General features: G+C 44.8%; 1 protein-coding gene and 1 non-coding gene across 6 annotated transcripts; both read left to right on the top strand.

Annotated features, from left to right (window-relative positions):
* The first annotated feature begins 1,138 nt into the window (after positions 1-1,138).
* Positions 1,139-27,807, top strand: RILPL2 (Rab interacting lysosomal protein like 2). Of its 5 annotated transcripts, none has more exons than XM_070386281.1 (5): positions 1,139-1,822; positions 10,619-10,770; positions 17,778-17,885; positions 25,154-25,238; positions 26,864-27,239. In XM_070386281.1, the coding sequence occupies exons 1-5, from the start codon at positions 1,499-1,501 to the stop codon at positions 26,912-26,914; spliced, it is 720 nt and encodes a 239-aa protein (XP_070242382.1). In that variant the 5' UTR covers positions 1,139-1,498; the 3' UTR covers positions 26,915-27,239. The 5 variants fall into 5 exon arrangements, with proteins under 5 accessions (XP_070242382.1, XP_070242383.1, XP_070242384.1 ...); XM_070386282.1 differs by lacking the exon at positions 26,864-27,239 and adding an exon at positions 27,283-27,807 and having other exon boundaries at positions 1,140-1,822; XM_070386283.1 differs by lacking the exons at positions 25,154-25,238; positions 26,864-27,239 and adding exons at positions 23,043-23,106; positions 27,283-27,807 and having other exon boundaries at positions 1,144-1,822.
* LOC138991563 (U6 spliceosomal RNA) lies at positions 17,548-17,659 on the top strand. Its single transcript, XR_011467534.1, has one exon. It is a non-coding gene; the product is annotated as a U6 spliceosomal RNA (small nuclear RNA).

Below are 27,807 nucleotides of genomic sequence, written 5' to 3'. Positions count from 1 at the left end.
TAGGGAGGCCTGGTGTGCTGCAGTCCATGGGTTCACAGAGTTGGACACGACTGAGCGACTGAACTGAACTGACTGAACATTCCATTGTAAGGATATACTTATTTTACTTATGGTAAGCCTAATAGTTTATCTACCTATTTAATCACAGGGTGTTGTCAGGTCTGGTAAAGCATCTGCCTGCAATGTGGGAGACCCAGATTCGATCCCTGGGTCAGGAATTCGATCCCCTGGAGAAGGAAATGGCAACCCACTCCAGTACTCTGGCCTGGAAAATTCCATGGACAGTGGAGCCTGATAAGCTACAGCCCATGGGGTCGCAAAGTCGGACATGACTGACCGACTTCCCTTTCTTTCTTGCCCAAGGGCTTGCTTTAGACTATTACAATTAGACTATTGTACCATCTGAAAATAGTATGTATTTTGTTTGTTTTCTTGACCACAAGCTTAGCGTTTGTTGGAGAAAAGAATGCAGGATACCCAATAACATTTGTCACATACTTTATCTCAAGATTTCGTATATTCCTCACAGAAACCCTACTCCGTTGGTACCGTTTTTTACACAGTAGTAAAGTGAGGTTCAACCCACTCCAGTATTCTTGCCTGGAGAATCCCAGGGACGGGGGAGCCTGGTGGGCTGCCATCTATGGGGTCGCACAGAGTTGGACACAACTGAATCAACTTAGCAGCAGCAAAGTGAGGTTCGGAGGAGTGAAGTAACTCTCCAAGGCCGCACGCTGGACAAGTGGTGGATCCCAGGAGAGGGCCAGGTGCACAGAGCAGAGAAATCTCCAGTTTACTGAGGGTCAGATGCTGCAGGTCCAGGTGACAATGGGCCTGAAAGCTCTACGCAGTCCAGATCTCCGGACTTCCTGGAGCTGCCACCTACTGCTGTTTTCCCGCTTTGCCGCAGAAAATACTCTCAGAGACCGGATCTGCCTCCACATACCATGCAAATTCTATGGCTGGAAGGCCCGAGTGCAGCAAGGGAAAAGCTGTGTGCTTTTTTAGCCTCTTTCCCAGGCTGCGGTGGAAACCCCGCCCCCGTCTCCGTGGAAACCCGGCTTCCGCGGTCGCCGTTACCAAGGGGCGGAGCTGGGGGGCGCTGCCCTTCCCCCGGTCTGCAGCTGCTCCCTGGCTGGGAGCGACCACAGGCACCCCTTTAACCTTTCTGTTCCTCTTCTCCCCTGCCCTCCCTTCCTCTTGTCCTTTCGTGCTCAGAACCGTATCCTGGAGCCCGCACTCCTGTACGGACTTCGGGGTGGACGGTGCACCGGACCGCGGGCCTGCGAGCCGCCCTGCGTGGCCTCCACAGACGCCCCCACCTCCCGGGCCCACCTCTCGGCGGCGCTGATTGGCCGCTTCTGGGCCACTTTCCCCCGCCCCCGGGCCCGGCAGGGTCCTCGGCCCAGCGAGCGGAAAGTTTTCTGTGCCGGGAGGAAGTTGAACGTTCGCAGACTCCGAGAAAGCAACTCCGGAGGCTGTAGGGGTCTGGGCCGCCATGGAGGAGCCCCCTTTGAGAGAGGAAGAAGAGGAAGAGGAGGAGGACGAGGCGGGACCCGAGGGGGCTCTGGGCAAGAGCCCCTTGCAGCTGACCGCTGAGGACGTATATGACATCTCCTACGTGATGGGCCGTGAGCTGATGGCCCTGGGCAGTGACCCCCGGGTGACACAACTGCAGTTCAAGATTGTCCGCGTCCTGGAGATGCTGGAGACGCTGGTGAATGAAGGGAACCTGACGGTGGAGGAGCTAAGAATGGAGCGGGACAACCTCAGGAAGGAGGTGGAGGGGCTGCGGAGAGAAGGCTCGGCCGCCGGCCCAGAGGTGAGTGCGGGAGAGCGGGGACTCGCCCCGGGGGCGGGGTGCAGGGAGCTCCCAGTGGGAGGGGGGCCGCTCACCTCTCTTGAACATCCAAACCCCTCAAAACAACTCCCCACGAGTATCCAGTCCTCAGTTTAGAAGTGTTGTGTCTGCTCAGTTGCTCAGTCTTGTCTGACTCTTTTCGACCCCATGGACTGTAGCCCACCAGGCTCCTCTGTCCATGGGATATTCCAGGCAAGAATCCTGGAGTGGGTTGCCATGCCCTCCTCCAAGGAATCCAGGGATCGAACTTGAATCTCTTATGTCTCCTGCATTGGCAGGTGGATTCTTTACGACTGCTCCACCTGGGAAGCCCAGAAGCTTTATGATAGGTAACATTAACTGAGCACTTACTAGGTGCTGGGGTACGCACTGAGTATGTTCTAAAGCAGAGGCTTCCTGCGGAAGAGGGAAGGGCAGAGTCTTAACCACTGGACCACCGAGGAAGTCCATCTTTACTTGCAGAAGACAGGTTGATGGGGACCTTGAGCAGTGGTTCTCAAGCTTTACTGTGTTACTCGCTCAGTCATGACCAACTCTTTGCGACCCCATGGACTGTAGCAGGCCAGGCTTCTCTGTCCATGGGATTCTCCAGGCAAGAATACTGGAGTGGGTTGCCAGTTCCTTCTCCAGGGGATTTTCCCCACCCAGGGATAGAACCCGGGCCTCCTGCATTGCAGGCAGATTCAGTGCCATCTGAGCCACCAGGGAAGCAGGTATTTCATGCTTTTATCAGGCATCAAAATCACCTTGAGTGATTAAAACACAGATTGGCTGGCCCCAGTCCCAGAGTTTCCAACTCAGTAGGTCTGCAGTGGGACCTAGAATCTACAACTTTTCACAGGTTCCAAGATGATACAGGTGCTCTTGGTCCAGGTTTCATGATTTGAGAATCTTTGACCTGGAGTAAGACATACATTTTAACTATAGAGAAATTACTGCTTATGACCACAGAAAAATATGTACAAGAATATCCAGGGCAGTTTTATTCATAATTGTGTCAAATTGGGAATCCAGATGGAACAGAGGAATGGATTTTTTAACTTGTGGTATGGAATACTACACAACAATGAGAAGGTACCGAAACACTCAACTATATGGATGAATCTCACAGATATTGCACTGAGAGGTAGAAGCCAGGTACAAAAGAGAGCCTCCTGTACATAGAATTCAAGAATAGGCAAAGTAATCTTTATATAAATTTTTTGACTGCACCAGTGGCATGTGGATTCTTAGTTCACCAATCAGGGATCAAACCCAAGCTCCCTATGTTAGTAGTGTGGAGTCTTAACCACTGGACCACCAGGGAAGTCCCATCTTTACTTATAGAAGACAGGTTGATGGTAACCCCAGGATGGGAGAGTGGGAGAGAACAGGAAGGAAATATATAGGGAACTAATCTGGGTGTGGTTACTTGGGTATACACATATGGTAAAAATCATCAAGCTATAAATTCAAGATTAGTGCATATTTCTGTATATATGTTATACCCCCATTTTACAAAATTACATTTTGCATCAATATTCAGAACTGATGAAACAAAAAGTTTCAAGAAACAATTTATCCTAACTCACCCTTACTAAACATGATATATAGTCATACTTTCCTATTCTATTTTTATGAATTTTTAAATTATTTTGTAACTCACTAAATTAATATCACAACTCTCTAGTAGGTCTCCAGTTAGTTTTAAAAAAAACCTTCCTCAAGTGAATTATTTCATTTGATCCTCATACTATTATTATTCCCGTTTTATAGAAGCGGAGACATAGAACGATTAAGTAATCTGCCAAGGACTTGGAGCAAGTAAGAGGTGGAGGCAGGATTTTAGTTCAGAGATGCTAGTCTGTTTTTCTTTTTTTTGGCTGTGCTGGGTCTTCATTGCTTCTTGAGGGCTTTCTCTATTTGCAGCGAGCAGGGACTACTCTAGTTGCGGTGCACAGGTTTCTCCATGAGGCAGCTTCTCCCATTGTGGAGCACAGGCTTAGTTGCCCCAGGGCATCTGGAATCTTCCCAGACCAGGGATCGATCAAACTCATGTCTCCTGCATTGGCAGGCAGATTCTTGTCTACTGAGCCATCAGGGAAGTCCTCAGAGACGCTAGTCTTAACCACACAGTGCTGAAGTACAGACCTGTAACTTTGCTTGTAGTGACATTGGTGAGTGACTACACTGTGAGGGCCCTGGAGCTATGGAGCTAAATTAGACAAGGTCCCTTCCTTCATGGAGCCTCACAACTAGTGGGAGAAGCGAGACACACAGACCTTCAAAACCAGCCCACAGGATTACAGACTGAGAAGTGCGCCATGAAAAGACAACAGGAACAGGGTGGCTGAAATTCACAGGGAAGAGTGAAGATTTCTGGTAGATTTGTTGGTACACTTTTACTTCACCTACTCATTAGTCACGGTGACAATGCTATTTGTAGAGAAGGTTCTTCTTTAGGATCTGTCATATGAGATGGTTGAATATCATTAGAAGCCTGACTTTTGAGATTCAAGAACAGTTAAATGACTTGCCCAAGATCCCTCAGCTCACATTTTGCACTTGTTTCCTGTCATCTCCAACTCCAACACAAAGATAGACCCATGATGGATCGTGAACAGTGTGGTTTGCACAGGGCCCGGGCCATTTTCTGCCTGGGGCATAGCAGACAAGCTTCATTAGCCCCAGATGAGCTAGCACATTTTCCTCCCAAACCATAGTCTTGAGAACGAGCGTGGGGGAAAAGGCAGAGAGAATGAATATTTAATACCGCTAGACAGTTTATAAAAATATGCCCTTGTCTTTTTTTTTTCTTGTTTTTTTAATTACTATTTTTAGCTGTGGTAAAGTAGAGGTGAAATTTACCATCTTAATCATTTTTCAGAACAGAGTTCAGTGGCATTAAGTCAATTTACATTATTATGCAACATCACCACCGTCCTCCAAAATGCCCATCTTGCGAAACTGAAATTCGGTGCCCACTAACCACTAACTCCAAATTTCCCTTCTCCCCCACGCCTCTGGTAATTCTGTTCTCCTTTCTGTCTATGTGAATTTACCTATTCTAGGTACTTCATATAAGTAGAATCAGATGATTTTTGTTCTTTTGCCACTGACTTATTATTTTACTTCATGTCCCAAGGTTCCTCCATGTTGTGGCATGTGTCAGAATCTCCTTCCTTTTTAAGGCTGTATAATATTCCATTGTAGGGATTCACCAGTTTGTCTATCCGTCTGTCAATGGACACGTGGGCTGCTTCCACCTCGTGATCTGTGTAAATATTGTTTCTTTGAACATGGATCTATAAATCAATCTTCAAGCACCTGCTTTCAAGACTTTTGGGTATGTACCCAAAAGTGGAATTTCTGTATCATGTGATAATTCTGTTGTTAATTTCTAAAGGATCAGCCATTCAGTTTTTCATAGTGACTTCACCATTTTACATTCTATCAACTGTGCCCAAGAATTTCAGTTTTCCCACATCCTTACCAAAGCTTGTTTGTCTTTTTTTTTTTTTTTCCTGGCCACACCATATGTCATGTGGGATATTCCTTGTGAAGTCAAGTGAAGTGGAAGTCACTGAGTTGTGTACAACTCTTTGTGACCCCATGGACTATATAGTCCATGGGATTCTCTAGGCCAGAATACTGGAGTGGATAGCCTTTCCCTTCTCCAGGGGATCTTCCCAACCCAGGTATGGAACCCAGGTCTCCAGCATTGCAGGTGGATTCTTTATCATCTGAGCCACAAGGGGATCAGCCCATGTCCCCTGCAGTGAAAGCACAGAGTCTTAACCACTGGACCATCAGAGAAGTCCTGCCAACACTGGTTATTTTATATTTTGTTTGTTTGATTACAGTAGCCATCCCAATAGGTGTGAGATTTTTTTTCCCTTTTTTTTAAAAAATTTAAGTTCAAAATTCAAAAGTTACAAAAGTATTTGCCTTGGAAAAGCTCTCATATCCCCTCAGAAAAAATTTAAGCAATCAGTTTCTTAAAGTATCCAGAGATACTTCATGCAAACACAAGCAGATATGAATATAGTTTTCTGTTACCCACACAGATAGTATGATAATATATGCCCTGTTCTGCCCCTTGCTTATTTTCACTTAATATGGCATGAAAGTGGTACTAAATCAGAATATAAAGAGCGTCCTCATCTTTTTTTTTTTTAATGTATTTATTTATTTATTGGCTGTACCAGGTCTTAGTTACAATGCAGGATTTTTAGTTGTGGCCTGTGGGGTCTAGTTCCCTAACCAGAGATCAAACCTGGGTCCCCTGCATTGGGAGCTCAGTCTTAGCCACTGGATCTCCAGCAAAATCTCTACTTCCTCATCTTTTAATGGCTTTTGGAAACTTCCATTGTACAGTAATATCAATTGTTCAACCTGAGGGTTCTCAGCTTGGAGTTTTTGGAACCCTGCTCCCCGCTGTTCCTCAAGATTATGAGTCTAATCCATGAGATCCATGAACTTGCATGGGAAGAAATTATATTTTTATTTTCACCAGCCTCCAGATGAAATGTAGTACCACTTTATTCAATCATGAATGCATCCATGTTGATGTTTGGTAGAAATCAACACAGTACTGTAAAGCAATTAGCCTTTGATTAAAAATAAATAAATTAAAAAAAATCATGAATGTAAAAAACAAACCACAGTAATATTATCAGTAGTACCTGTGGCAATCATCAATGGAAATCACAGGTGTTTTCATGTCCCATTACAATGTAGTACATATCTCAAAACTTTGTTTTTCTTCTGTATCTTATTGGACCTGTAGCTACATTGTGTTTAATGAAGGAGCAGGTCTCGGGATCACATATTTATTTTTAGATTTTGATGAGTGTATGTTATCTTAGTTGGTTTCCTTGTAATCCTATGCCTTTTGTTTTATACATTTGAGATCATTATTCTGAGATGGAATCCACATGAGCTTTACCAGACTGCCAAAAAAGGTTTGTAGAACACAAAAATGTTAAGAGTCTCTCCTTAAACCAGTTTCCTATTAAAAGACCTTTGTTTTCCACTCGTTTGCTCTGAGCCCAAGCCTCAGTGGGTTAGTCTGATCTGTACCAGTTGGCCCTTGAATATGTAGAGGAAGTGCACTCACTGGGTCAAAGGAAAGGCATTGACATTTTAATGTGTATTCGTGCTAAGTCACTTCAGTTGTATCTGACTGTTTGCAACCCCATGGACTCTGGCCCACCAGGCTCCTCTGTCCATGGGATTCTCCAGAAGAGAATATTGGAGTGGGTTGCCATTCCCTTCTCCAGGGGATCTTCCCGACCCAGAGATCGAACCTGGGTCTCCTGCATTGCAGGTGGATTCTTTACCATCTGAGCCACCAGAGAAGCCTGGTGCCACCAGGAACTATTGCCAAATTGCACTCTAAAGGGGATAAAGTGATTGGCTCCCTTTGCGGTCAGTGAAGGAGCCAGTTTCCCCACAGCTTTTACGACAGTGTTTCCTCACACACCACTGATATTTGTCAGTCCAAGAGGAGGAATGTGGGCACTACTGCCTTTCTCTTTGTTGTGTACCTTATTCTCTTTGTCACCTGTAGAATATTCTGAGTGTGGTTGTGCCTCCATTTATTTAACTAGACTTCTGCTAGTGGACATTTAGGTTGTCTTCAAATATTTGCTTCATTTTAACTTCAGTTTGAAACAATGTCAAACCTATGGAAGGGTTGCAAGACAAGTGCAATGCACACTTGTATACCTTTCACCCTGATTCAGTTGTTGTATTCAGGTGTGTGTATATGTGTGTTTGTGTGTGTGTATAATATGTCTTAAGAAACACACACTGGGGACTTCCCTGGTGGTTCAGTGGTTAAGAGTCTGCCTGGTAATGCAGGGGATGTGGGTTTGATCCCTGGTCTGGGAAGATTCGACATGCTTCGAGGCAGCTAAGCCCATGCACCACAACTACTGAAGCCTAGAACCCGTGCTCTGCAACAAGAAAAGCCACCGCAATGAGAAGCTGGAGCACTGCAGCTAGGGAGTAGCTCCCACTTGCCAAAACTAGAGAAGGCCCATGCAGAGCAACAAAGACAAGCACAGCCAAAAATAAATATAATTATTTTTAAGAGAACAGGAATAGACACTGAAACTTCCCTGCTTCCACTGCCTGGGGTGTGGGTTCAGTCCCTGGTAGGGAAACTAAGATCCTGCATGCCGCATAGTCCAGCCAAAAAAAAAAAAAAAAGATATACAGACTGAAGTATAGACACCCATATACACACGAGACTTCCCTGGTGGCTCAGACGGTAAAGCGTCTGCCTACAATGTGGGAGACCCGGGTTCAATCCCTGGGTCGGGAAGATCTCCTGGAGAAGGAAATGGCAACCCACTTCAGTACTCTTGCCTGGAAAATTGCATGGACGGAGGAATAGTCCATGGGGTCGCAAAGAGTCGGACACGACTGAGCGACTTCAATGTCAGTGTCAATATACACATATGTATATACACATTATTTACTCATTCAAAGTCTGCCCAGCTATTTGAGCAGACATTATGTTAGCTGCAGAGTTAGTAAAAGATTAGGATCTTTCACCCTAAATACTAAAGACTTTCGTGTGTATCTCCTAGACATACTGTTAGATAACCACAATAAATGATCAAGTTCAGGGGGAAAAGTTGGTAGAATACTAAGATCTAAATGCCATCCCTATTCAAAATTCATAATAATTACCTTTTAGCATTTTTTTTTTCTGATACAGAATCTAGTATAGAGTTGTACAGTATCTTTAGGAAATACCTCTCTCTCATTTTTCTTTTTTTTTGGCTGCACCTCTAAGCAGGTGGAATCTTAAATTCCCCAACCAGGGATCGAACCCTTGCCCCCTGTAGTGGGAGCTCGGAGTCTTAACCACTGGACCCACCAGGGAAGTAGGACACCTCTCTTTAGTCACCTTTAGTCTGGAGCAGTTCCTCAGCTTTTCCTTCTCTTTCGTGACATTGACATTTTTGAATATATTATGTATCACTGTCTGTAGAATGTTCTTCAACTTGAGCTTGTTCTGGTGTCTCCTCACAGTTAGATTCATGTTTAAACAAGTAACACGTATTTAGCAGGGTTATCACTCAAGTGATGCTATATCCTTCTCAGTGTCTTGGATTAGAAGGTGCCTGATTCAGTTTGTCGTCATTGGTGATGTTTGGTGATGGTAACTTCTAGCCCTTGGTTAAGGTGTTGTCTACAAAATTTCTGCACCAGAAGGGTGCTTTTATGCCCTTTGTAATGCGCAAGTAGCCTATGGGAAAATACTTTGAAACTGTGTAAAATATCCTGTTCTCCGACAAATTTTCACCCAGTGGTTTTAGATCCATTCATTAGTCTTGCCTGAATCAATTATTACTAAATTGGTTGCAAAAGGATTTTCTAACTCTTATCATCTTCTACACATTAATTGGCATTCCAGAGATCTCCTTGGTGGTCCAGTGGTTGACTCTGCTCCCAATGCAGGTGTCTGGGCTTTGATCCCTGGCCAGGGAAGTAGATCCCCCATGCTGATCCCACATGCTGCAACTCTTAGTTCACTTGCTGCAACTGAGAGTTCACATGCCACAATTATAAGATCCTGCATGATACAGGAGAGATCAAAGATCCCCTGTGCCTCACCTAAGATCTGGTGCAGTCAAATAAATAAATAAACATTAATTGGCATTCTGCTGTAAAGTACAGATTCCCTTCCTTCCCAGTGTATTAGTCAGAGAAATAGAACAATAGGAGATACAGATGTAGCTATAGATATAGATGAGAATATTCATTATAGGAATCAGCTCAGGGGGTTATGGAGGCTGAGAAGTTCCACAATCTGATGTCTGCAAGCTATAGAACCAAAAAAGCTGGTGTTGTAATTCAGTCCAAGTTGGAAGGCTTGTCTCAGGGGCTGATGGTAAAAGTCCTGGTTTGGGACAGTTCGAAATCCCAAGAACCAGGAGCACTGATGTGCAGTGCTAAAGGGCAGGAGAAGAAGGATGTCCCAGCTCAAGCAGGGAGTGAATTCACCCTCTCTCCACCTTTTTGTTCTATTTGGGCCCTTAATGATGTCCACCCACACTGGGGGGATCCCTCCGCTATACTTAGATCACCAAATCAAATGCTGGTCTCTTCCAAAACACACCTTCACACACACCTCAAAATAATGGGCTAACCAACTATCTGGGTATTCCTTAGCCCAGTAGGGTGACATATAAAGTTAGCTATTAGATCCCCATTAATTAGTTAATTAAATTAAAAAAGTATAGATTCCTGAGTCCTCCTCTTATTATTTGATGGCTTATTATCCATTCTTGTTATTAATGTTGTTACTCAGATTGTTCAGTTTGGCCAGTAGGAGCGCCTTCGAATTATGTCCTTTTGCTCTGTCTCCATCCCTTACACAATGGAATATTCCAGACTAAACTTGGACTTGCCCTGCTCCAGCCCTAGACTCAGCCTCTCTCCAAGGAGCCCTGGCTCCTTTCTTGGAGAATAGTACTTAGAACTCTTGCTTCTTCTTCTTCTTTAAAAATTTTTAAAAGAGGATCTTAGTTCCCCAACCAGGGATCACCCCAGGGCCCAGAGTCCTAACGAAAGCACAGAGTCCTATCCACCAGACTGCCAGGGAATTCCCAGACTCTTTACCAGCAACCAAACACTTGCAGCAGGTGGTGCCTCACCTCATCAGGTCCCTGGGAGTAACAGAACAAGAGGACTCTCCTTTCTGGGATGGAAAGTCCAGCCTCGTGGGGTAAAATGTACAAGTGACGTCCTTTCTTACAGGTGAACCTGGGACCAGACAAAATGGTGGTTGACCTGACAGATCCCAACCGACCACGCTTTACTCTGCAGGAGCTGAGGGACGTGCTTCAGGAGCGCAACAAGCTCAAGTCACAGCTGCTGGTGGTGCAGGAAGAGCTGCAGTGCTATAAGAGGTGGGCCCTGCTGCCCTGGGGCGCCTACGCTGCAGACCCAGATCCTGTCTGGAGCTCCTTGATATGTTACCTATCTGTTCTGATGTTCGTCCAGTCAACTTACTGGAGACCCACTCTATGCTGGAATCTATTCTCGGCACTGAGGGTAGAGCGGGAAATAAAACAGGAAGTCCGTGCTAGGCTAGCAGGAAGATAGGCACTCAGCCAGGAAGCCTACAGTGAGCCCGCAGGATGAGCACGGTGGATGCTGGAGAGAATGTAGAAAAGTGGCTTGACGGAGACTGGAGTGCTGGGAGGGGCCTGTGTCAGATTCGGTGACAGGGAAGACCCCTCTGAGGTGAATGACAAGAAGCAGCCAACCAAGTAACAGTTTGGTTGGGCGAAAGTAGAACAGGAAGTGCAGAGGTCCTGGGGTGGGAACCATTTGGCCAATTTAGGGGACCCACCATGGTGGAACTGGGATTGTGAGGTATACAATGGTTCAGAAGAGACCAGGAGCTGGTCGTGTTGGCCACAGAAAGGAGCTTTAGGTTTTTTATTTTGTTGTTGTTTTACTGGCGTATAGTTGTAATGGCAATCCACTCCAGTATTCTTGCCTAGAGAATTCCATGAACAGAGGAGCCTAGAGGGCTACAGTCCACGAAACTGCAGAGTCAGACACAACTGAGCGACTGGCACACATAGCTGCTTTACAGTGTCATCAATTTCTGCTGTGCAGCAAGGTGAATCAGCTATTTGTATACATATATCCCCTCTTTTTTGGATTTCCTTCCCATCTAGGTCACCACAGAGCATTGAGTAGAGTTCCCAGAGCTGCACAGTAGGTTCTCATTACTTATCTATTGTATACATAGTATCAATAATGTATATGTGTCAATCCCAATCTCCCAATTCATCCCACCGCCATCAAGGAGCTCTAGTTTTATAGCAAATGTAACAAGAAGACTCTGGGATGCCTTAATCAAGGGAATGACCAGATCTGATTCAGTATTTGAAAAGATCAATGTGGTGATTCTGATAACTGAACAACTTGGTTATGTAAGAGAAAGTCCTTGTTCTTTGGAAAGCCACATAAGTATTTAGGAGTAAGGGGGTAAGATTTCTCCAGTTCACTCTCCAGAGAGTTCAGAGAGAAGGTAGATAGTTGCAGGGGTGGATGGGTCAGTGGATGGAAAGATGGATGCACGGCTAGGTAGGTAGATAGATACATGGATAAGCATTTGAAGGATCGGGGTTAAAAGTATATGGAAAGTTTTTGCACTAATATTATACCTTTTCTCTAAATTTGAAATTGTATAAAAATTACAAGTTAAAAAAAATCATAATAAATATTGCATACAGGAGGAATTGTAGGATAAGCAAGGCAGGAAATAAGGAAGTTGTTGATATAGCAGGTTTGACCTTTGTTGTATCCCTCTCTACCAAGTTTCCCAAAATGTTGTAGTTTACATAGGTATTTCTTGAAAAGGAAGCTCTAGGAAGTCCCCTGGTGGTCCTGTGGTCAGGATTCGGTGCCTTTACTGCCATGGCCCAGGTTCAGTCTGTGGTTGGGGAACTGAGATCCCACAAGCCACATAGCACGGCATACAGGAGCTCTGTGGTTGAATCATTCTGAGAAGCCTGCAGTTAAGCAAAGCAAGTTTCATTAGAGGCAGGCAAAGGAAAGACCAAAAGAATGAAAACGTATTGCCTACTAATATTTGTTTTTCTTTTATTTATTTATGTATTTACTTTTGGCAGTGCTGAGTCTTCGTTGCTTTTCCCAGGCTTTCTTCAGTTGCGACGAGTTGGGGCTACTCTGTTTCAGCGTGAGGGCTTCTCCTGGTGGTGGCTTCTCTTGTCGCAGAGCACAGGTTCTGGGTGCACAGGCCTCAGTAATTGCAGCACACAGACTTGGCAGTTGTAGCTCAAGGGCTCTAGAGCACAGGCTCAGTCAACTAGTATTTGTTTCGTTTTGGTGTATTGGTGGTGCTGCAGAGCACATGGGATCTTAGTTCCACAGGGTCAAACCCATATCCCCTGCATTGGAAGCGTGGAGTGTTAACTGCTGGACCACAGGGAGGTCCCGTGCCAACTAATATTTATCAGTTCAGTTCAGTTCAGTCGCTCAGTCGTGTCTGGCCCTTTGCGACCCCATGGACTGCAGCACTCCAGACTTCCCTGTCCATCACCAATTCCTGGAGCTTGCTCAAACTCAATGTCCATCAAGTCACTGGTGCCATCGAACTACCTCTGTCGTCCCCTTCTCCTCCTACCTTCCATCTTTCCCAGCATCAGGCTCTTTTCCAATGAGTCAGTTCTTTGCATCAGGTGGCCAAAGTACTGGAGTTTTCAGCTTAGCACTAGTCCTTCCAATGGATATTCAGGACTGATTTCCTTTAGGATTGACTGGTTTGATCTCCTTACAGTCCAAGGGACTTTGAAGAGTCTTCTCTAACACCACAGTTTAAAAGCATCAGTTCTTTGGTGCTAAGCTTTCTTTATAGTCCAATTCTCACATCCATATATGACTACTGGAAAAACCATAGCTTTGACTATACAGACCTTTGTCGGCAAAGTAATGTCTCTGCTTTTTAATATACTGTCTAGGTTGGTTATAGCTTTTCTTCCAAGGAGCAAGCATCTTTTAATTTCATGGCTGAAGTCACCATCTGCAGTGATTTTGGAGCCCAAGAAAATAAAATAAAGTTTCCGTTGTTTCACCATCTGTTTGCCATGAAGTGATGGGACCGGATGCCATGATCTTAGTTTTTTGAATGTTGAATTTTAAGCCAGCTTTTTATTCTACTCTTTCCCTTTCATCAACAGGCTTTTTAGTTCCTCTTCACTTTCTGCTATAAGGGTGGTGTCATCTGCATATCTGAGGTTATTGATATTCCTCCTGGCAATCTTTATTTCAGCTTGTGCTTCATCCAGCCTGGCATTTCATATGATGTACTCTGCATATAAGTTAAAAAAGCAGGATGACAATATACAGCCTTAATGTACTCCTCTCCCAATTTGGAACCAGTCTGTTGTTCCATGTCCAATTCTAACTGTGGCTTCTTGACCTGTGTACAGATTTACCAGGAACTCTGCTTAGTGTATCCCAAGCATAATTTCAATTAGTGTTCACAGCAAGCCTGTGAGTTAGGGTAATATTATCCCCAAGATGATCTAAGGGTCAGAGAGGTCAAGTAGCTGCTCAAAGTCCCTGGGCTGGTTGGTGGTGGCAACCTTGAGATGTGATATCAGACAGACTGACATCGGAGCCTGAGCTTTTAATTATCACACCACATTGAAACTTGGAAAGTTTGGAAATATGGGATGTACTCTGAAACAAAACCAAACAAAAATTTTTTTTTTTAATTTGACTGTGCTGAGTTTGCAGCACGAGGGATCTTTAATTGAAACATGAAAACTCTTAATTGCAGTTTGTGGGATCTAATTCCCTGACCAGGGATCCATCCCAGGCCCCTTGCATTGGGAACACAGAGTCTTAGCTAATGGCCTACCAGGGAAGTCCCCCAATGATATTATTCATTAAATTCATTCAATGTGATATCATTAAGAGAGCAGCAAAGTAAAAATGTCCTTAGAAAGTCCTATCTGAAAGGACTGAATTCTGCCAACAGGAATTTAATTGTCTTCCTTCCGCTGAGGTTGGAACCACGTTAATGGAAAGACCTGCCTTCATCTCATTTAATAAGTGCTTCAGACACAGTTAATTAAAAAGAGGAACTGCTAGACTGCCAATGCCGTAAGCAGCTTGCAAGTGAATAAAGCAACACATGTTGGTTCCAGTTTTGAATTCCCAGAGAACAACAGATGGGCACTTCCCATCTGGTGCAGGCTGACAGACAGATAGCAGGATTCTGTTTAGTCTCTAGTGTTATATATTCTGGAGAAACTAGCATGTCAACTGAGGTGTTCTCTTAGCAACTGCATCAATTTGGAAGCCCAGGCTCATACGAAGGATAGTTTTTAACTGAGGGCAGCTATGGTAGGCTGTTTCCAAAGATGGATGCAACAGTTTTTCCCATCCTGCACTCTTTTTGCAGTGAGACTTTGCCACTCCTCTCATCAGAGTACAAGTAGAGTCTATTTTCCCTTTTCTTGAATCTAGATGGCCCTATAACTTTCTTGGACCAGTTGAATGTGGTGGAAGTGATGCTGTTTGGCTTCCAAGGTTAAGATTCTCGAAGGCCTAACAGCTTCCATGTTTGTGCTCTCAGACTGCTGCCTTGAGACTGCCATGCTATGAGGAAGCTCAAGGCAGTCACGTGGAGAGGTCACATGAAGAAGAATCGAGGGGTCCCATATGACAGCCCCAGCTGATCCACCAACTGAACACAGCCACTTGAGAACCCCAAAGTGGACCATTAGGAGAACCACCAAATCAACCATAAGAGATAGAGCCATCTGGGAATTCCTTGGCGGTTTCAGTGGTTTGAATTTCACAATCTCACTGCCAAAGGCCTGGATTTAATCCCTGGTTAGGGAACTGATATCCTACAAGCTGTGCAGAGCAGCCAGAAAAAAAAAAAAAATAGAGCCATCATGAGAAGTCATAAATCATTGTTTTTTATTTGTTTGTTTTCACTTTTTTTTTTTTTTTAACTTCTGGCTACACCCTGTGCCATGTGTGGGATCCTAGTTCCCCAGTCAGGGATTGAACCCACACCTCCTGCATGGGAAGGCAGAATCTTAACCACTGGACTGCCAAGGCAGTCCCCCATCATTATTGTAAATCAACAAGTTTAAGGGTGTTTTATAGCTGTAGGGAGTTGGTGTTGGACAGGGAGGCCTGGCGTGCTGCGATTCATGGGGTCGAAAAGAGTTGGACACGACTGAGCGACTGAACTGAACTGACAGCTGTGGGTAGTGGGGAAAGGTAATTTTTAGATCAAGCTGCCAGTATGGTTGGTTTTGGCTCTTTCTGGCTTGTAGACAGCTGCCATATTGCTGTGTCCTCAGCTGGTGGGGAGAATGAGAAAGAGAGAAAGCTGTATCTCCTTTTAAAGGGGCACTAATTCTTGCCTGGAAAATCCCATGGACAGAGAGCCTGGTTGGTTGCAGTCCATGCGAAGAGTAGGACATGACTGAGTGACTTCACTTTCACTTCCATGCACTGGAGAAGGAAATGGCAACCCACTCCAGTGTTCTTGCCTGGAGAATCTCAGGGACGGGGGAGACTGGTGGGCTGCCGTCTATGGGGTCGCACAGAGTCGGATATGACTGAATCGACTCAGCAGCAGCAGCAGCAATCCATCATGAGGGCCCACCCTCATAACCTCATGTAAACCTAATTGTCTTCCAAAGGCCCTATCTCCAAATACAGTAATACCGGAGGTTAGGGCTTCAACATACAAATTATTTAAAAACTTTTTAAAAAATTTTTGATTGTTTTTATTTGACTGTGTTGGGTCTTAGTTTCAGCATGTGGATTCCTTTAGTTGTGGCATGCAAGCTCTCAGTTGCAGCATGTGAGATCTAGTTCCCTGACCAGGAATTGAACCCAGGCCCCCTGTACTGGGAGCTCAGAGTCTTAGCTACTGGACTACCAGGGAAGTCCCAACATGTGAATTCTGGAAGAACATAATTCAGTCTGTGGTAAGGGGGAAATTTATGCCTGTAGCATAGGCATAAATTTACCAGTTGGTACACACAACAAAATACCTAAGTGGATCTAATGAGCTTACTGGGTCAGATATTGAAATGTTTCATCACAGTCAGGCTTCTTTTGGTTGCAAGTGACAGAGATCTTATTTCAAATCAGCTAAAGTACAAAAGGAGATTTTGTTGGTTCACATAGCTGGGAAGGATCCTAGAATTGCTCTCAGAAATAAAGAAAAAGACTGCATCTAAGACCTCAGGGTTGGAATCAGAGACCCCAGTCATGATTCTTTCTTTGATTCTGTTTCTTTGTTGGCCTCCTTATCTTGTATTAAAGACAATCCTTTTCTGAATCTTAGGGAGCATGACTGCTGGCAGTCCCAGTTGAGCAAGTGAGAGAGAACAGCCTTCTTCCAAGTTCTGTACATCAAGTCCAGGGAAATACTCTGAATCTCTTTGGGTCACCTGACCTCAGTATCTTATTGATTAATATCAATCTAGCTCTTAGCACCACCTGACTTACTGTATATTTTTACATTTCTACTTATTTGTTCGTTGACTGTTTTCTTCTCAATGAAATATAAATTACATGAGAGAAGATATTTCATCTGTTTTGTTCATTGCTATGTCTATATACCTTGGTAGACTATGTAGCTTAGTAATATTTGTTAAATGAATGAATTCCATGTATTAGCTCACTTAATCCATCAATCCTAGAAGGCAGGTACTTTTATGATCCTTTTATTTCCAATTAGGAAATCAAGGCTTAAGTTAAAGCAGCTGCCGCCAACCGTTTTGGCATCAGGGACCAGTTTCATGGAAGACAGTTTTTCCACAGACCAGGGTGGAGTGGGGGATGGTTTCAGTATGATTCAAGAGCTTTACACTTTTGTCCACTTTGTTTCTAATCTAATTCCACCGCTGATCTGACAGGAGGTACCAGTCGGTAGCCTGAAGGTTGGGGAGCCCTGAGTTAGACAATTTATACATGATCATATTTCTAGAAATTAGAGAAGCTTGAAGTACCAGCCATGGTAATTAGATAAGAGAAGGAAAGAAGAGGTATCAACACTGGAAAAGAGGAAGGAAGATTCCAGAGATCTGGGTCAGGAGATCTAACTCTAGAGCTTTCAATGATAGCATTATTAATATAATAATAATTACGAAGAAACTTCACTTTCAGTGCCCGCTTCAGCAGCACATTTACTGCAATTGGAACAAAACAGAGAAGATTATGCAAGATGTCATCCTGCATAAGGATGACATGCAATTTCATAAAGCATTCCATGTGTTTTAATAATAATAATAATGAATATGTAAATAAATAAACTGTAAAAAACCTTCACTTTCAAAGATGCACAGATAAGAGATCTACAATAAAACAACCCACTTATTTATCTCATTTTTCCCAGTGGTCTGATTCCACCAAGAGAAGGCCCAGGAGGAAGAAGAGAGAAAGAGGCTCTTTTTCCCAGGGGCAGCAATGCCAACAGCAAGGAGAAGACAATCATAAGGAAACTGTAAGTTGACTTGCTGCCCCATGTTGCCACTAAACAGTCGCTAAAGGAAGGAGTGGGGGTGAGAGGGGAGGCCCTGTTCTTCTGATGGTGGTCCTGCAGCTGATATGCAAATGCTATGCTGGTGTATTATGCTATCTTCTAGGCAGTAGCATAAGCACCTAACATTATTAATTCATGGACTCATCACAGTGACCCTATGAGGTAGACACTGTTGTTATCCTTGACTCACAGATGGGGAAATAAATTCCAGGGGGTAAAGTTCTGTACCCAAGGTCACACACATTGTAAGTGGTGAAGTCAGGAACCCAGGGAAGTCCAGGTTCGACACTCTACTGCCTCCCTGTGATATAATAACAATAACCAGATAATAATACTAATAATATTAAACAAGAAAAACAATAGCAATAATTATTGGAGGTTACAGGGGCTAAATCATCACCTCTTCTACTTCCAACTCTGGAGGGCCCCCTGTCTCCCAACATTAGGACACATAAGACAGTTTCCTTCGAACACTCCCCTTGTTTTCATGCCCCTTTGTTCATTCCTGGTTTCTTTGGTTGCAGCACCTCAAACCATAGACTGTGAGATGATAGTTAAAGTTCAGATTCTCAGAAATCAAATCGCTGGTTCTAGGAGGAGGCCCAGAAATCTGGATTTTTAATGAATGCCCAGACAATTGAATGTGGGGAACCTTTGGACAACAACCTGAGATATGCCTTTTCTTCTTTTTTAAAAAAGTATTTATTTATTTATTTGGCCGTGCCGGGTCTCAGTTGCAGCACATAGGATCCTCAATCTTCGATATGACATGTGGGATCCCTTAGTTATGTCATGTGAACTCTTACTTGTGGCAGGTGGGATCTAGTTCCCCAACCAGGGATTGAACCCAGACCCCCGGCATTGGGAGCACAGAGTCTTAGCCACTGAACCACCAGGGAAGTCCCTAGATGTGCCTTTTCTGACTCCAGGTATGAATACAACTAGGCACACCTTAGTTTCTTCCATTTCTTAAACAAAGGAAGACAACAGAATTGGAAAGAGTAGAGATCTTTTCAAGAAAATTAGAGATACCAAGGGAGCATTTCTTGTAAAGATGGACACAATAAAGGACAGAAATGGTATGGACCTAACAGAAACAGAAGATATTAAGAAGAGGTGGTAAGAATACACAGAAGAACTATCAAAAAAGATCTTCATGACCCAGATAACCATGATGATGAGATCAGTCACCTAGAGCCAGACATCCTGTGTGAAGTGCAGTCAAGTGGGCCTTAGGAAGCATCACTATGAACAAAGCCAGTGGAGGTGATAGAATTCCAGCTGAGCTATTTAAAATCCTAAAAGATGATGCTGTGAAAGTGCTGCACTCAATATGCCAGCAAATTTGGAAAACTCAGCAGTGGCCACAGGACTGGAAAAGGTCAGTTTTCATTCCAATTCCAAAGAAAGGCAATGCCAAAAAATGTTTAAATTACTGCACAATTGTACTCATCTCACATGCTAGCAAAGTAATACTCAAAATTCTCCAAGCTAGGCTTCAACAGAGAACTTGAACCGAGAACTTCCAGATGTTCAAGCTGGATTTAGAAAAGACAGAGGAACCAAAGATCAAATTGCCTACATCTGTTGGATCATAGAAAAAGCAAGACAATTCCAGAAAAATATCTACTTCTGCTTTATTGACTATGCTAAAGCCTTTGACTGTGTGGATCACAACAAAATGTTGAAAACTCTTTAAGAGATGGGAATACCTACCTTACCTACCTCCTAAGAAACCTGTATGCAGGTCAAGAAGCATCAGTTAGAACTGGACATGGAACAACAGACTGGTTCCAAATTTGGAAAGTAGTACATCAAGGCTGTATGTTGTCACCCTGCTTATTTAACTTATATGCAGTGTACATCATGCAGAATGCCAGACTGGATGAAGCACAAGCTGGAATCAAGATTGCCAGAAGAAATATCAATAACCTCAGATAAGCAGGGTGACAACATGGAAAGCAAAGAGGAACTAAAAAGCCTCTTGATGAAAGTGAAAGAGGAGAGTAAAAAGCTGGCTTAAAACTCAACATTCAAGAGACTAAGATCATGGCATCTGGTCCCATCACTTCATGGCAAATAGACGGGGAAACAATGGAAACAGTGACAGACTTTATTTTCTTAGGCTCCAAAATCACTGCAGATGGTGACTGCTGCCATGAAATTAAAAGACGCTTGCTCCTTGGAAGAAAAACTATGACCAACCTAGACAGCATATTAAAAAGCAGAGACATTACTTTGCTGACAAAGGTCCATCTAGTCAAAGCTATGGTTTTTCCAGTAGTCATGTATGGATGTGAGAGCTGGACCATAAAGAAGGCTGAGCACCAAAGAATTGATGCTTTTGAATTGTGGTGTTGGAGAAGACTCTTGAGAGTCCCTTGAACCGCAAGGAGATCCAACCAGTCCATCCTAAAGGAAATCAGTCCTGAATATTCATTGGAAGGACTAGTACTGAAGCTGAAACTCCACTACTTTGGCCATGTGATGTGAAGAACTGACTCATTGGAAAAGACCCTGATGCGGGGAAAGATGGAAGATAAGAGGAGAAGGGGATGACAGAGGATGAGATGGTGGGATGGCATTACCGACTAGATGGACATGAGTTTGAGCAGGCTCTTGGAGTTGGTGATGGACAGGGAAGCCTTGCATGCTTCAGTCCATGGGGTCGCAAAGAGCTGGACGTGACTGAGCGACTGAACTGAGCTGAACTGAGGCACACCTTTCCTCAACTCCAGGCTGAAGCAAGCAGCCTGTTGGTCTTGGTTGCTTTGAAAATGACCTGGTGACAGTTTACCAGCTCCTGGACTTTTGGATCGAAAGTGAGAAACGGCTTTGGTCAAGGATGTCAAACTCGAAAGCCTGCGGGGGCCAAGCACTTCATGTGGATGTGTGAGGGGGGTGTAGGGTGGGGTGGGGACATTTGCCTTTCAGTTCTGTCTGGCCAGTGAACAACTTGTTAACAGACCTTCTGATTCTTGAGCAATGCCAAGATGTCGGATTTGTTCATGGAATCTGTTTTCCAAATGCTGGCAAATCATTTAAGCTTAAAAATAAAAATCGTGTGATCCGAATGAACCATCACTGTGGGTTGCATCAGGTCCTCAGCCTCCATCCAGCTCTTGCTTCATTAGTCTTGCCTCCCAGGGAGGGCTGAGGGGGCCTCAACTTCCATTCACATTATTTGGTCGTTAGTCAGTCAGCAGACCCTCACTGAGTCTATGTTGTGCGCCAGGCGGGATGTTCACCCTGGGGGCACTGCCATGAGCGATTCTGTAAGGACTCTGTTGACTCTGGTTTTACAGGGAAGTAATTTTGAGGGGTCAGAGATTCTGGGTTACCTCCCAGGGCAGATTTAATTAAGATGCCTTTGTTTCAAGAGAGAAGAGAGATTTTTTCTTTTTCTGGATCCTCAGGAACAGAGTGTTCCATTAGTGATTCTCAGCTCATGGCACGATGAGCTTCGCTGTCAGCACAAGCTTTCTTTTTTCTTGCTTTTATTTATTCCCTCTTTATCTCCATCGCCCATTTGCAATCTGCTTCCCGGCTCCCCTCCCCGTCAGCCCATCTCATATGTATTTAATGTGTTCTAAAAAGTATATATTGTCTTATGTGGATGTGTTTTCAATGGTAACTGGTATTTTGTTTCACACGTCATCTTCATTCTGTTTCCTAGTGCTTTTTTCCCCCTTCACTAAGCACTGTCACTGTTTTCTTTTTTACCAGGCACTCTTCTTTTTTAGGCTTTTTTTTTTTTTGCTGCGCCATGGCTGCGGGATCTTAGTTCCCAACTAGGGATCGAACCCCTGCCCCCTGCAGTGGAAACTCAGAGTCCTAAGCTCTGGACCACCAGGGAATAATTCTTCAGGCACTTTTTTACAAAAACTTTAGTAATATGTTTTACTAATCCAATGCTTCCAAAATACTGTCATTTTCAACGTGTAATCACTATAAAATATTATTAATGACATATTTTACAGTCTTTTTTTAAAAATAATAAGCCCTTGAAATCTTATGTATATTTCACACTGACAGCATATTTCAATTAAGACTCGTAGTGGCCACTGTTTTGGGCGGCACAGCTTTAAGCAATATGTGGTCAAATGCTTTGGGTTTTGAGAACTGAGTGTGAACAAGCCTTTTCTTCAGTGTTTTTAAAAAGGTATGCCTAACATAAAATTTACCATTTTAATCGTTTTTTAAAAATTGAAGTATAGTTGATTTACAGTGCTGTGTTAGTTTCAGGTGTATAGCAAAGTGATTCACTTATTCATATATAATATATATCTTTTTAATATTCTTTTCTCATGTAGGTTATAATACGTTACTGAATATTACTCCATGTGTGGTGCAGTAGGTCTTTGTTGTTTATCTATTCTATATGTAGTGTGTATCTGTTAATACTAAACTCCTAATTTATTCCTCCCCCGTACTTCCCCTTTGGTAACCATAATAGATTGTTTTCTATGTCTGTGAGACCATTTTAATCATTTTTTAAAAATTCTTTTTTATTTGGCTGCACCAGGTCTTCTTGTGGGACACAGGATCCTTAGTTGAGGTACTCCGGATCCCCAGCCACAGCACTTGGAGTCTTTAGTCTCAGAATTCGAACTCCTAGTTTCGGCGTGTGGGATCTAATTCCCCAACCAGGCATTGAACCCAGGCCCGTGAATTGGGAGTGTGGAGTCCTAGCCACTGGACCAACAGAGAAGTCCCCATTTTTCAGGGGCATTAAATATCAATATGTCTACAGGGACTTCCCTTGGCGGTCCAGTGGTTAAGACTCTGAACTTTCACTACGGGAGGCGTGGGTTTGATCCCTGGTCGGGGAACTAAGATCCCACATACTGTGTGGTGTGGCCAAAAAAAGAAAAAAGGAAATTTATGATCTTATGCAGCTATCACCACAATCCATTTCCAGAACTTTTTCATCATCCCATCCCGAAACTCTGTCCCCATTAAACACTAACTGCTCAGTTCCCCTCCCCCAGCCCCTGGCAACCACCACTCCCCTCTCTGTCTTTATGAATCTGACTGCTCTGGAGACCTCATATAAGAGGAGACATACAGTATTTGTCCTTCCGTGACAGGCTTATATGATTAGCACATTGTTCTCAGGTTCATCCATGTTGTGCCACGTGTCAGAATTTCTTTCATTTTTAACGCCTGGTGATATTCCATGGTATGTGTAGACCACTTTTGATTTGTCTCTTCATCTCTTGATGGACATAAAGCAATTTTTTTGTTTTGTTTTAATTTTTTTTCTTTATTTGACTATGCTTGCATGCGTGCTCAGTCACTTCAACCCTGTCCAACACTTTGCAACACTATGGACTATAGCCTGCCAGGCTTCTCTGTCCCTGGGATTCTCCAGGCAAGAAACTGCAGTGGTTTGCTATGGCTTCCTCAAGGGGATCTTCCGGACTCAGCGATCGAAACAGGGTCTCCTGCGTTGCAGGTGGATTCTTTACCACCTGAGCTACAAGGGAGGGCCTTATTTGAATATACTGGGTCTTAATTGTGACCTTGTGGTATCTAGTTCCCTGACCGAGAATCAAACCAGGCCCCCTGCATTGGGAGCTCAAAGTCTTAGCCACTGGACCACCAGGGAAGTCCCTAAGCATTTTTTAAGATCTATCCACCTAGCAGTGTAGACACACGTCTTGTTTCTAACCCCAGTGATGGGATCCCAGATTGCCTTCTCCCTAGTGTGGACAGTGCTGCAGTGAATATCTGCATGCTTATTCATGTCCTCTCATGGACTTGTGTGTGAATTTCCCAGGGAGAGACATCCAGGAGGAAAATTGCAAGGCCACGGAGCCTATCAGCCCGGGTTCTTGTTTATCAAGAAACCAAGCCTCACTCAAAAGGAGTGGCTGAAAAGATTTCAAGAAGGGACATTTTACAGATGTGGGAACAGAGATAAGGGATGGAGAAGCACCCTGGGGCGGGCAACAGAGGAGCGAGGAAAGGGAGCTGTGAGGGGCCCTGGGGGAGTCAGACTGAAGTGTGGCCTTCAGAAGAGGAAAACACAGTGGCTAGTGAGACAAGGCCGGCAGGGACAGAGCTGGGAGTGAATACCCCTACACTTCTCTCCTCCCACCCTCCCAGCTCCTGCTGGTGCTTCCCATTGGCTGAGCACAGCCAGAAGCTAAAGGACAAGGGAGCTTGTTGAGATCATCCAGAGATGTCAGCCTCCTGGAGCGGAGAACAGGCCAGAGAAGGGAGGACATGATTCTGTGGGGGCAGATAGCCCACAGAGTATGCATCTTCTTAGTTAAGTATTACCAGGCTTGTGGGATCTTAGTTCCCTCACCCGGGATCAAACCCAGGCCCCCTACAGTGGAAGTGTGGAGTCCTAACCACTGGACCACCAAGGATGTCTCTGCCAGGCTCTCTTTTCTCCTTTCTTTTCTTTCCTTATTTTTTGCTCGCACTGGGTCTTCATTGCTGCATTCGGGCTTTCTCTCAGTGCGGCCGGCACGGCTACTCCCTCACTGTGGCGCATGGGCTTCTCATTGCGATGACTTCTCTTGCTGTGGAGCACAGGCTCTAGGCACACAGGCTTCAGTAGTTGCAGCATGTGGGCGCAGTAGTTGTGGCACACGGGCTTAGTTGTTCGAAAGCATGTGGAATCTTCCTGGACCAGGGATCGAATCTGTGTTCCCTGCGTTGGCAGGCAGATTCCTATCCACTGTACCACAGGGAAGTCCAAGCTTTCTTGAATGACTGCATGAAAACAGCTTTGTCAGACAAGACCACCTGAAACCGCATTTATTTATTCCTCCAACAAATATTTATTGAGGGTCTACCATGCAGCAGGCACTGTTCTAGGTGCTGGGGTAGAGTGAACAAGCCAGAGTCCCTGCCCTCATGGTGCTTACATTCTAGCGGGAGAGGTAGAGAGTGAACTGGTCAGGACATTTCAGATGGCCCTATATGCACTGAAGACCATTAAATAGGGTGCTAAGAGAGAGGTTGATTGGGAGCTACTTTTTAATTTTTTTGGCCTCACCTCAAGGCATGGGGGACCTTAGTTCCCTGACCAGGGATTGAACCCATCCTCCCTGCCATGGAAGCACTGAATCTTAACTCTAGGCCGCCAGGGAAGTCCCGATAAAGAGCTACTTTAGATTTGGGGAGTCCTGGAAGGCGCCTGTGAAAAGGCAGCATTCAAGCTAAGTTCTGAAAGACTATGATGATCTGAGTTTTCCCTGCCTTCCTGGCAGAAAGAACAGCGGGTATGAAGGCCAGAGGCTGGAGACAGCTTGTGCAGCAGAGATGACAGTGGCTGGAGCAGCAAAGAGAAGGGAGGTGAGGTTGGAGTGGGGAGCGATTGGGTCCTTCTGGGCCACATGGATCCCAGTGATGACTTTGGATTTCATTCTAAGTGCTTCGGAAAGACCTTGGGAGGTTTTAAGCTGGGGAGTGACATGTCCGTATTCACCTATAAAAAGCTTTAAGGACCTCCCTGGTGATCCAGGGGTTAAAGTTCCGTGCTCCCAATGCAGTAGGCATGGATTCAATCCCTGGTCCAGAACTAAGATCTCACATGCCGCACGATGCAGCCGAGAATAAAAAATAAAATCTTTTTGAAAAAACAAAAGTTTACTCTGACCGCTTTGTGGAGAAGCGTTGATAGGACAGAGTCAAATTGTTTCTTCTCCCTAGAAAGGGTCTCCTATGGTAAGATAATGTATGAGAGAGCATCTCCACCCTACAGAGGGTATCAGATCTGAAAGTGTTTATGTGGGATATTCACTGGCTGAGGATTGCACTGGAAACAAGGCTTCCAGACCCATAAGCTACTGGTTTCTTTCTTTCTCTTCTTGGGGAGTTCTTTGGGTCACATAATTGGAGTTTGAGCCTGATATGGCAAAAATGAAATGTACGTAAGCCAGCCTAAGGACATGGGCTTCCCAGGTGGCACTAGTAGTTAAGAATCCCCCCTGCCAATTCAGGAGTTGCAAGACTTGGGTTTGATCCCTGAGCTGGGAAGATCCCCAGAAGGAGGGCATGGCAACCTGCTCCTGTATTCTGGCCTGGAGAATCCCATGGACACAGCAGCCTGGCAGGCTACAGTCCACGGGGCCAAGAGTCAGACACGACTGAGCGACTGAGCAAACACTGAAGACACAGGTTTGAAGATAGTGAGGCCGCGACTTGGTGATCAGACAAGCTACGGAGTGAATGAATGAATGACTTTCCGAAGAATTAGGTCACGCTAAGAAGGGTTTTATCTTTGTCCTGAGGACAATGGGGAGCCCTGGAAGGGTTTAAGCTGAGGAATGACTTATCTCTGCACAGTGATGCAGTCATGCTGACTGCTGTGTGAGTGGATTGTGGGGGTGGCGGGGGAGGGGGCGGACAGGAAGGCTGTGCTGCTCATCAGGGTGGCTCAGCCTGGGGGTGGCAGTGGAAGAGATAAGTGGTGGGATTAGGAACATATTTGGGGCATGGTGACTAAAATACAACAGATGGGATGACAGGAGAGGAATTGAGAACAACTCCCAGTTCCTGGCTTGAATGACTGGGTTGGGGGTGATGTCATTTCCTGAGGCAGGGAAGTGGGGGTTGGGAGATGGTATACTTAGGTTCAGGGGGAGGGTGGATGTGCCTTATCGCCTGTATCCACACGAGTCAAGGGCTCACCCCTGCCGTTGCCGGCAGAGCTGCTAGCGGGGCTGGGACTGGGGCTTGTCTTTGACTAGAAGCAAGAGCCTGTATCCCCATCACCGACTTTTCAGCTCACTAGCCATCTTTGCGTCTTTCCGACAACCTGAGCTAGCATTGACACTGTACTTTGTGATCACCCCCACGTGTCTAGTGCGTCAGGAGGACTGAAAGTTTGGCATTCATGCTTCAGGGATATCTTTATATGTGTTATCTGTTATATCCAAGAATTTACATATTAGTCATTATTCATTTTATCATTGTAGGGAACACCGAGAAGTTACCGTTTCCTCTACAATAAAAACCACTTAAAATGAAAACAAAAACATTCCAGACTCCATTTGTCAGTCTAGCACAGTGGTTAAGTGGGCTTCTGGGCCCAACTCCCAGTTCCAAGACAAAATTGTGTGACCTTGGGCCTGTTACTTAACCTCCCAGAACCTCAGTTTGCTCATCTGTAAAATAGGGATATTGACTATACTCAACATCCTCATGCTGTTATTAGTGTGAAATGAGCTAGTAGATGGAAAGCCCTGGAACAGTGCCTGTTGCATAATGAGCTCTTAAGAAATAAACTTTTGGGTGAATGGCCTGCAGGAGCTGCTTACAGAATTTGCAGGGGGTTGTGCACCCCCTGCTTCAGCGCTCTGTTTGCTCTGACCTCCCGTCTCCCGCCCCGACCCAGGTTCTCTTTCCGATCAGGGAAGCAGACCTAGACCGGAGGCCATGACTGCGTTCTCAGACACGGAGGACCACCCACAAAGACGACTTCCACAGTCATCTGTCAGTGCCACCTGTACCCACTGCACTTGCTTCTTTACTTCCCCTCAAAGCCGTCCAAGGAGGAAGGGGTGAAGCTTTCTCCCCGGCTGCAGAACTGAACACCCCTGAACGCTGGGCCACGGCAGGAGAAGTGGCAAAAGAAATTGAGAAAGCAGAAGAAAAAAACAGTGGGGCCACCTACAGCCCCACTTCAACCACCCAGGGACCCCAAGCACGCAGATGTGGACACCAGCTCTGCGTCCCCGGGCCCACGTCTTTGCCACACAGCAGCGAAATACACCAGCACAAGTGGGGACGGGGAGAGGATGCAGGAAAACCTGGTATGGACATTGCAATGAAGACTTCACTGATATTAGTGAATATTTGATTTTGCTCATATGACTTTCTATATATGATTTTGTATTAAAGTAAAATGACTTTTACACTT

The sequence above is a fragment of the Bos mutus genome, chromosome 17 (genome assembly GCF_027580195.1).
Source record: "Bos mutus isolate GX-2022 chromosome 17, NWIPB_WYAK_1.1, whole genome shotgun sequence".
NCBI lineage: Eukaryota > Metazoa > Chordata > Mammalia > Artiodactyla > Bovidae > Bos > Bos mutus.
Note: the sequence above shows the minus strand (reverse complement) of the source record. Positions and strands in the feature narration are given on the sequence as shown.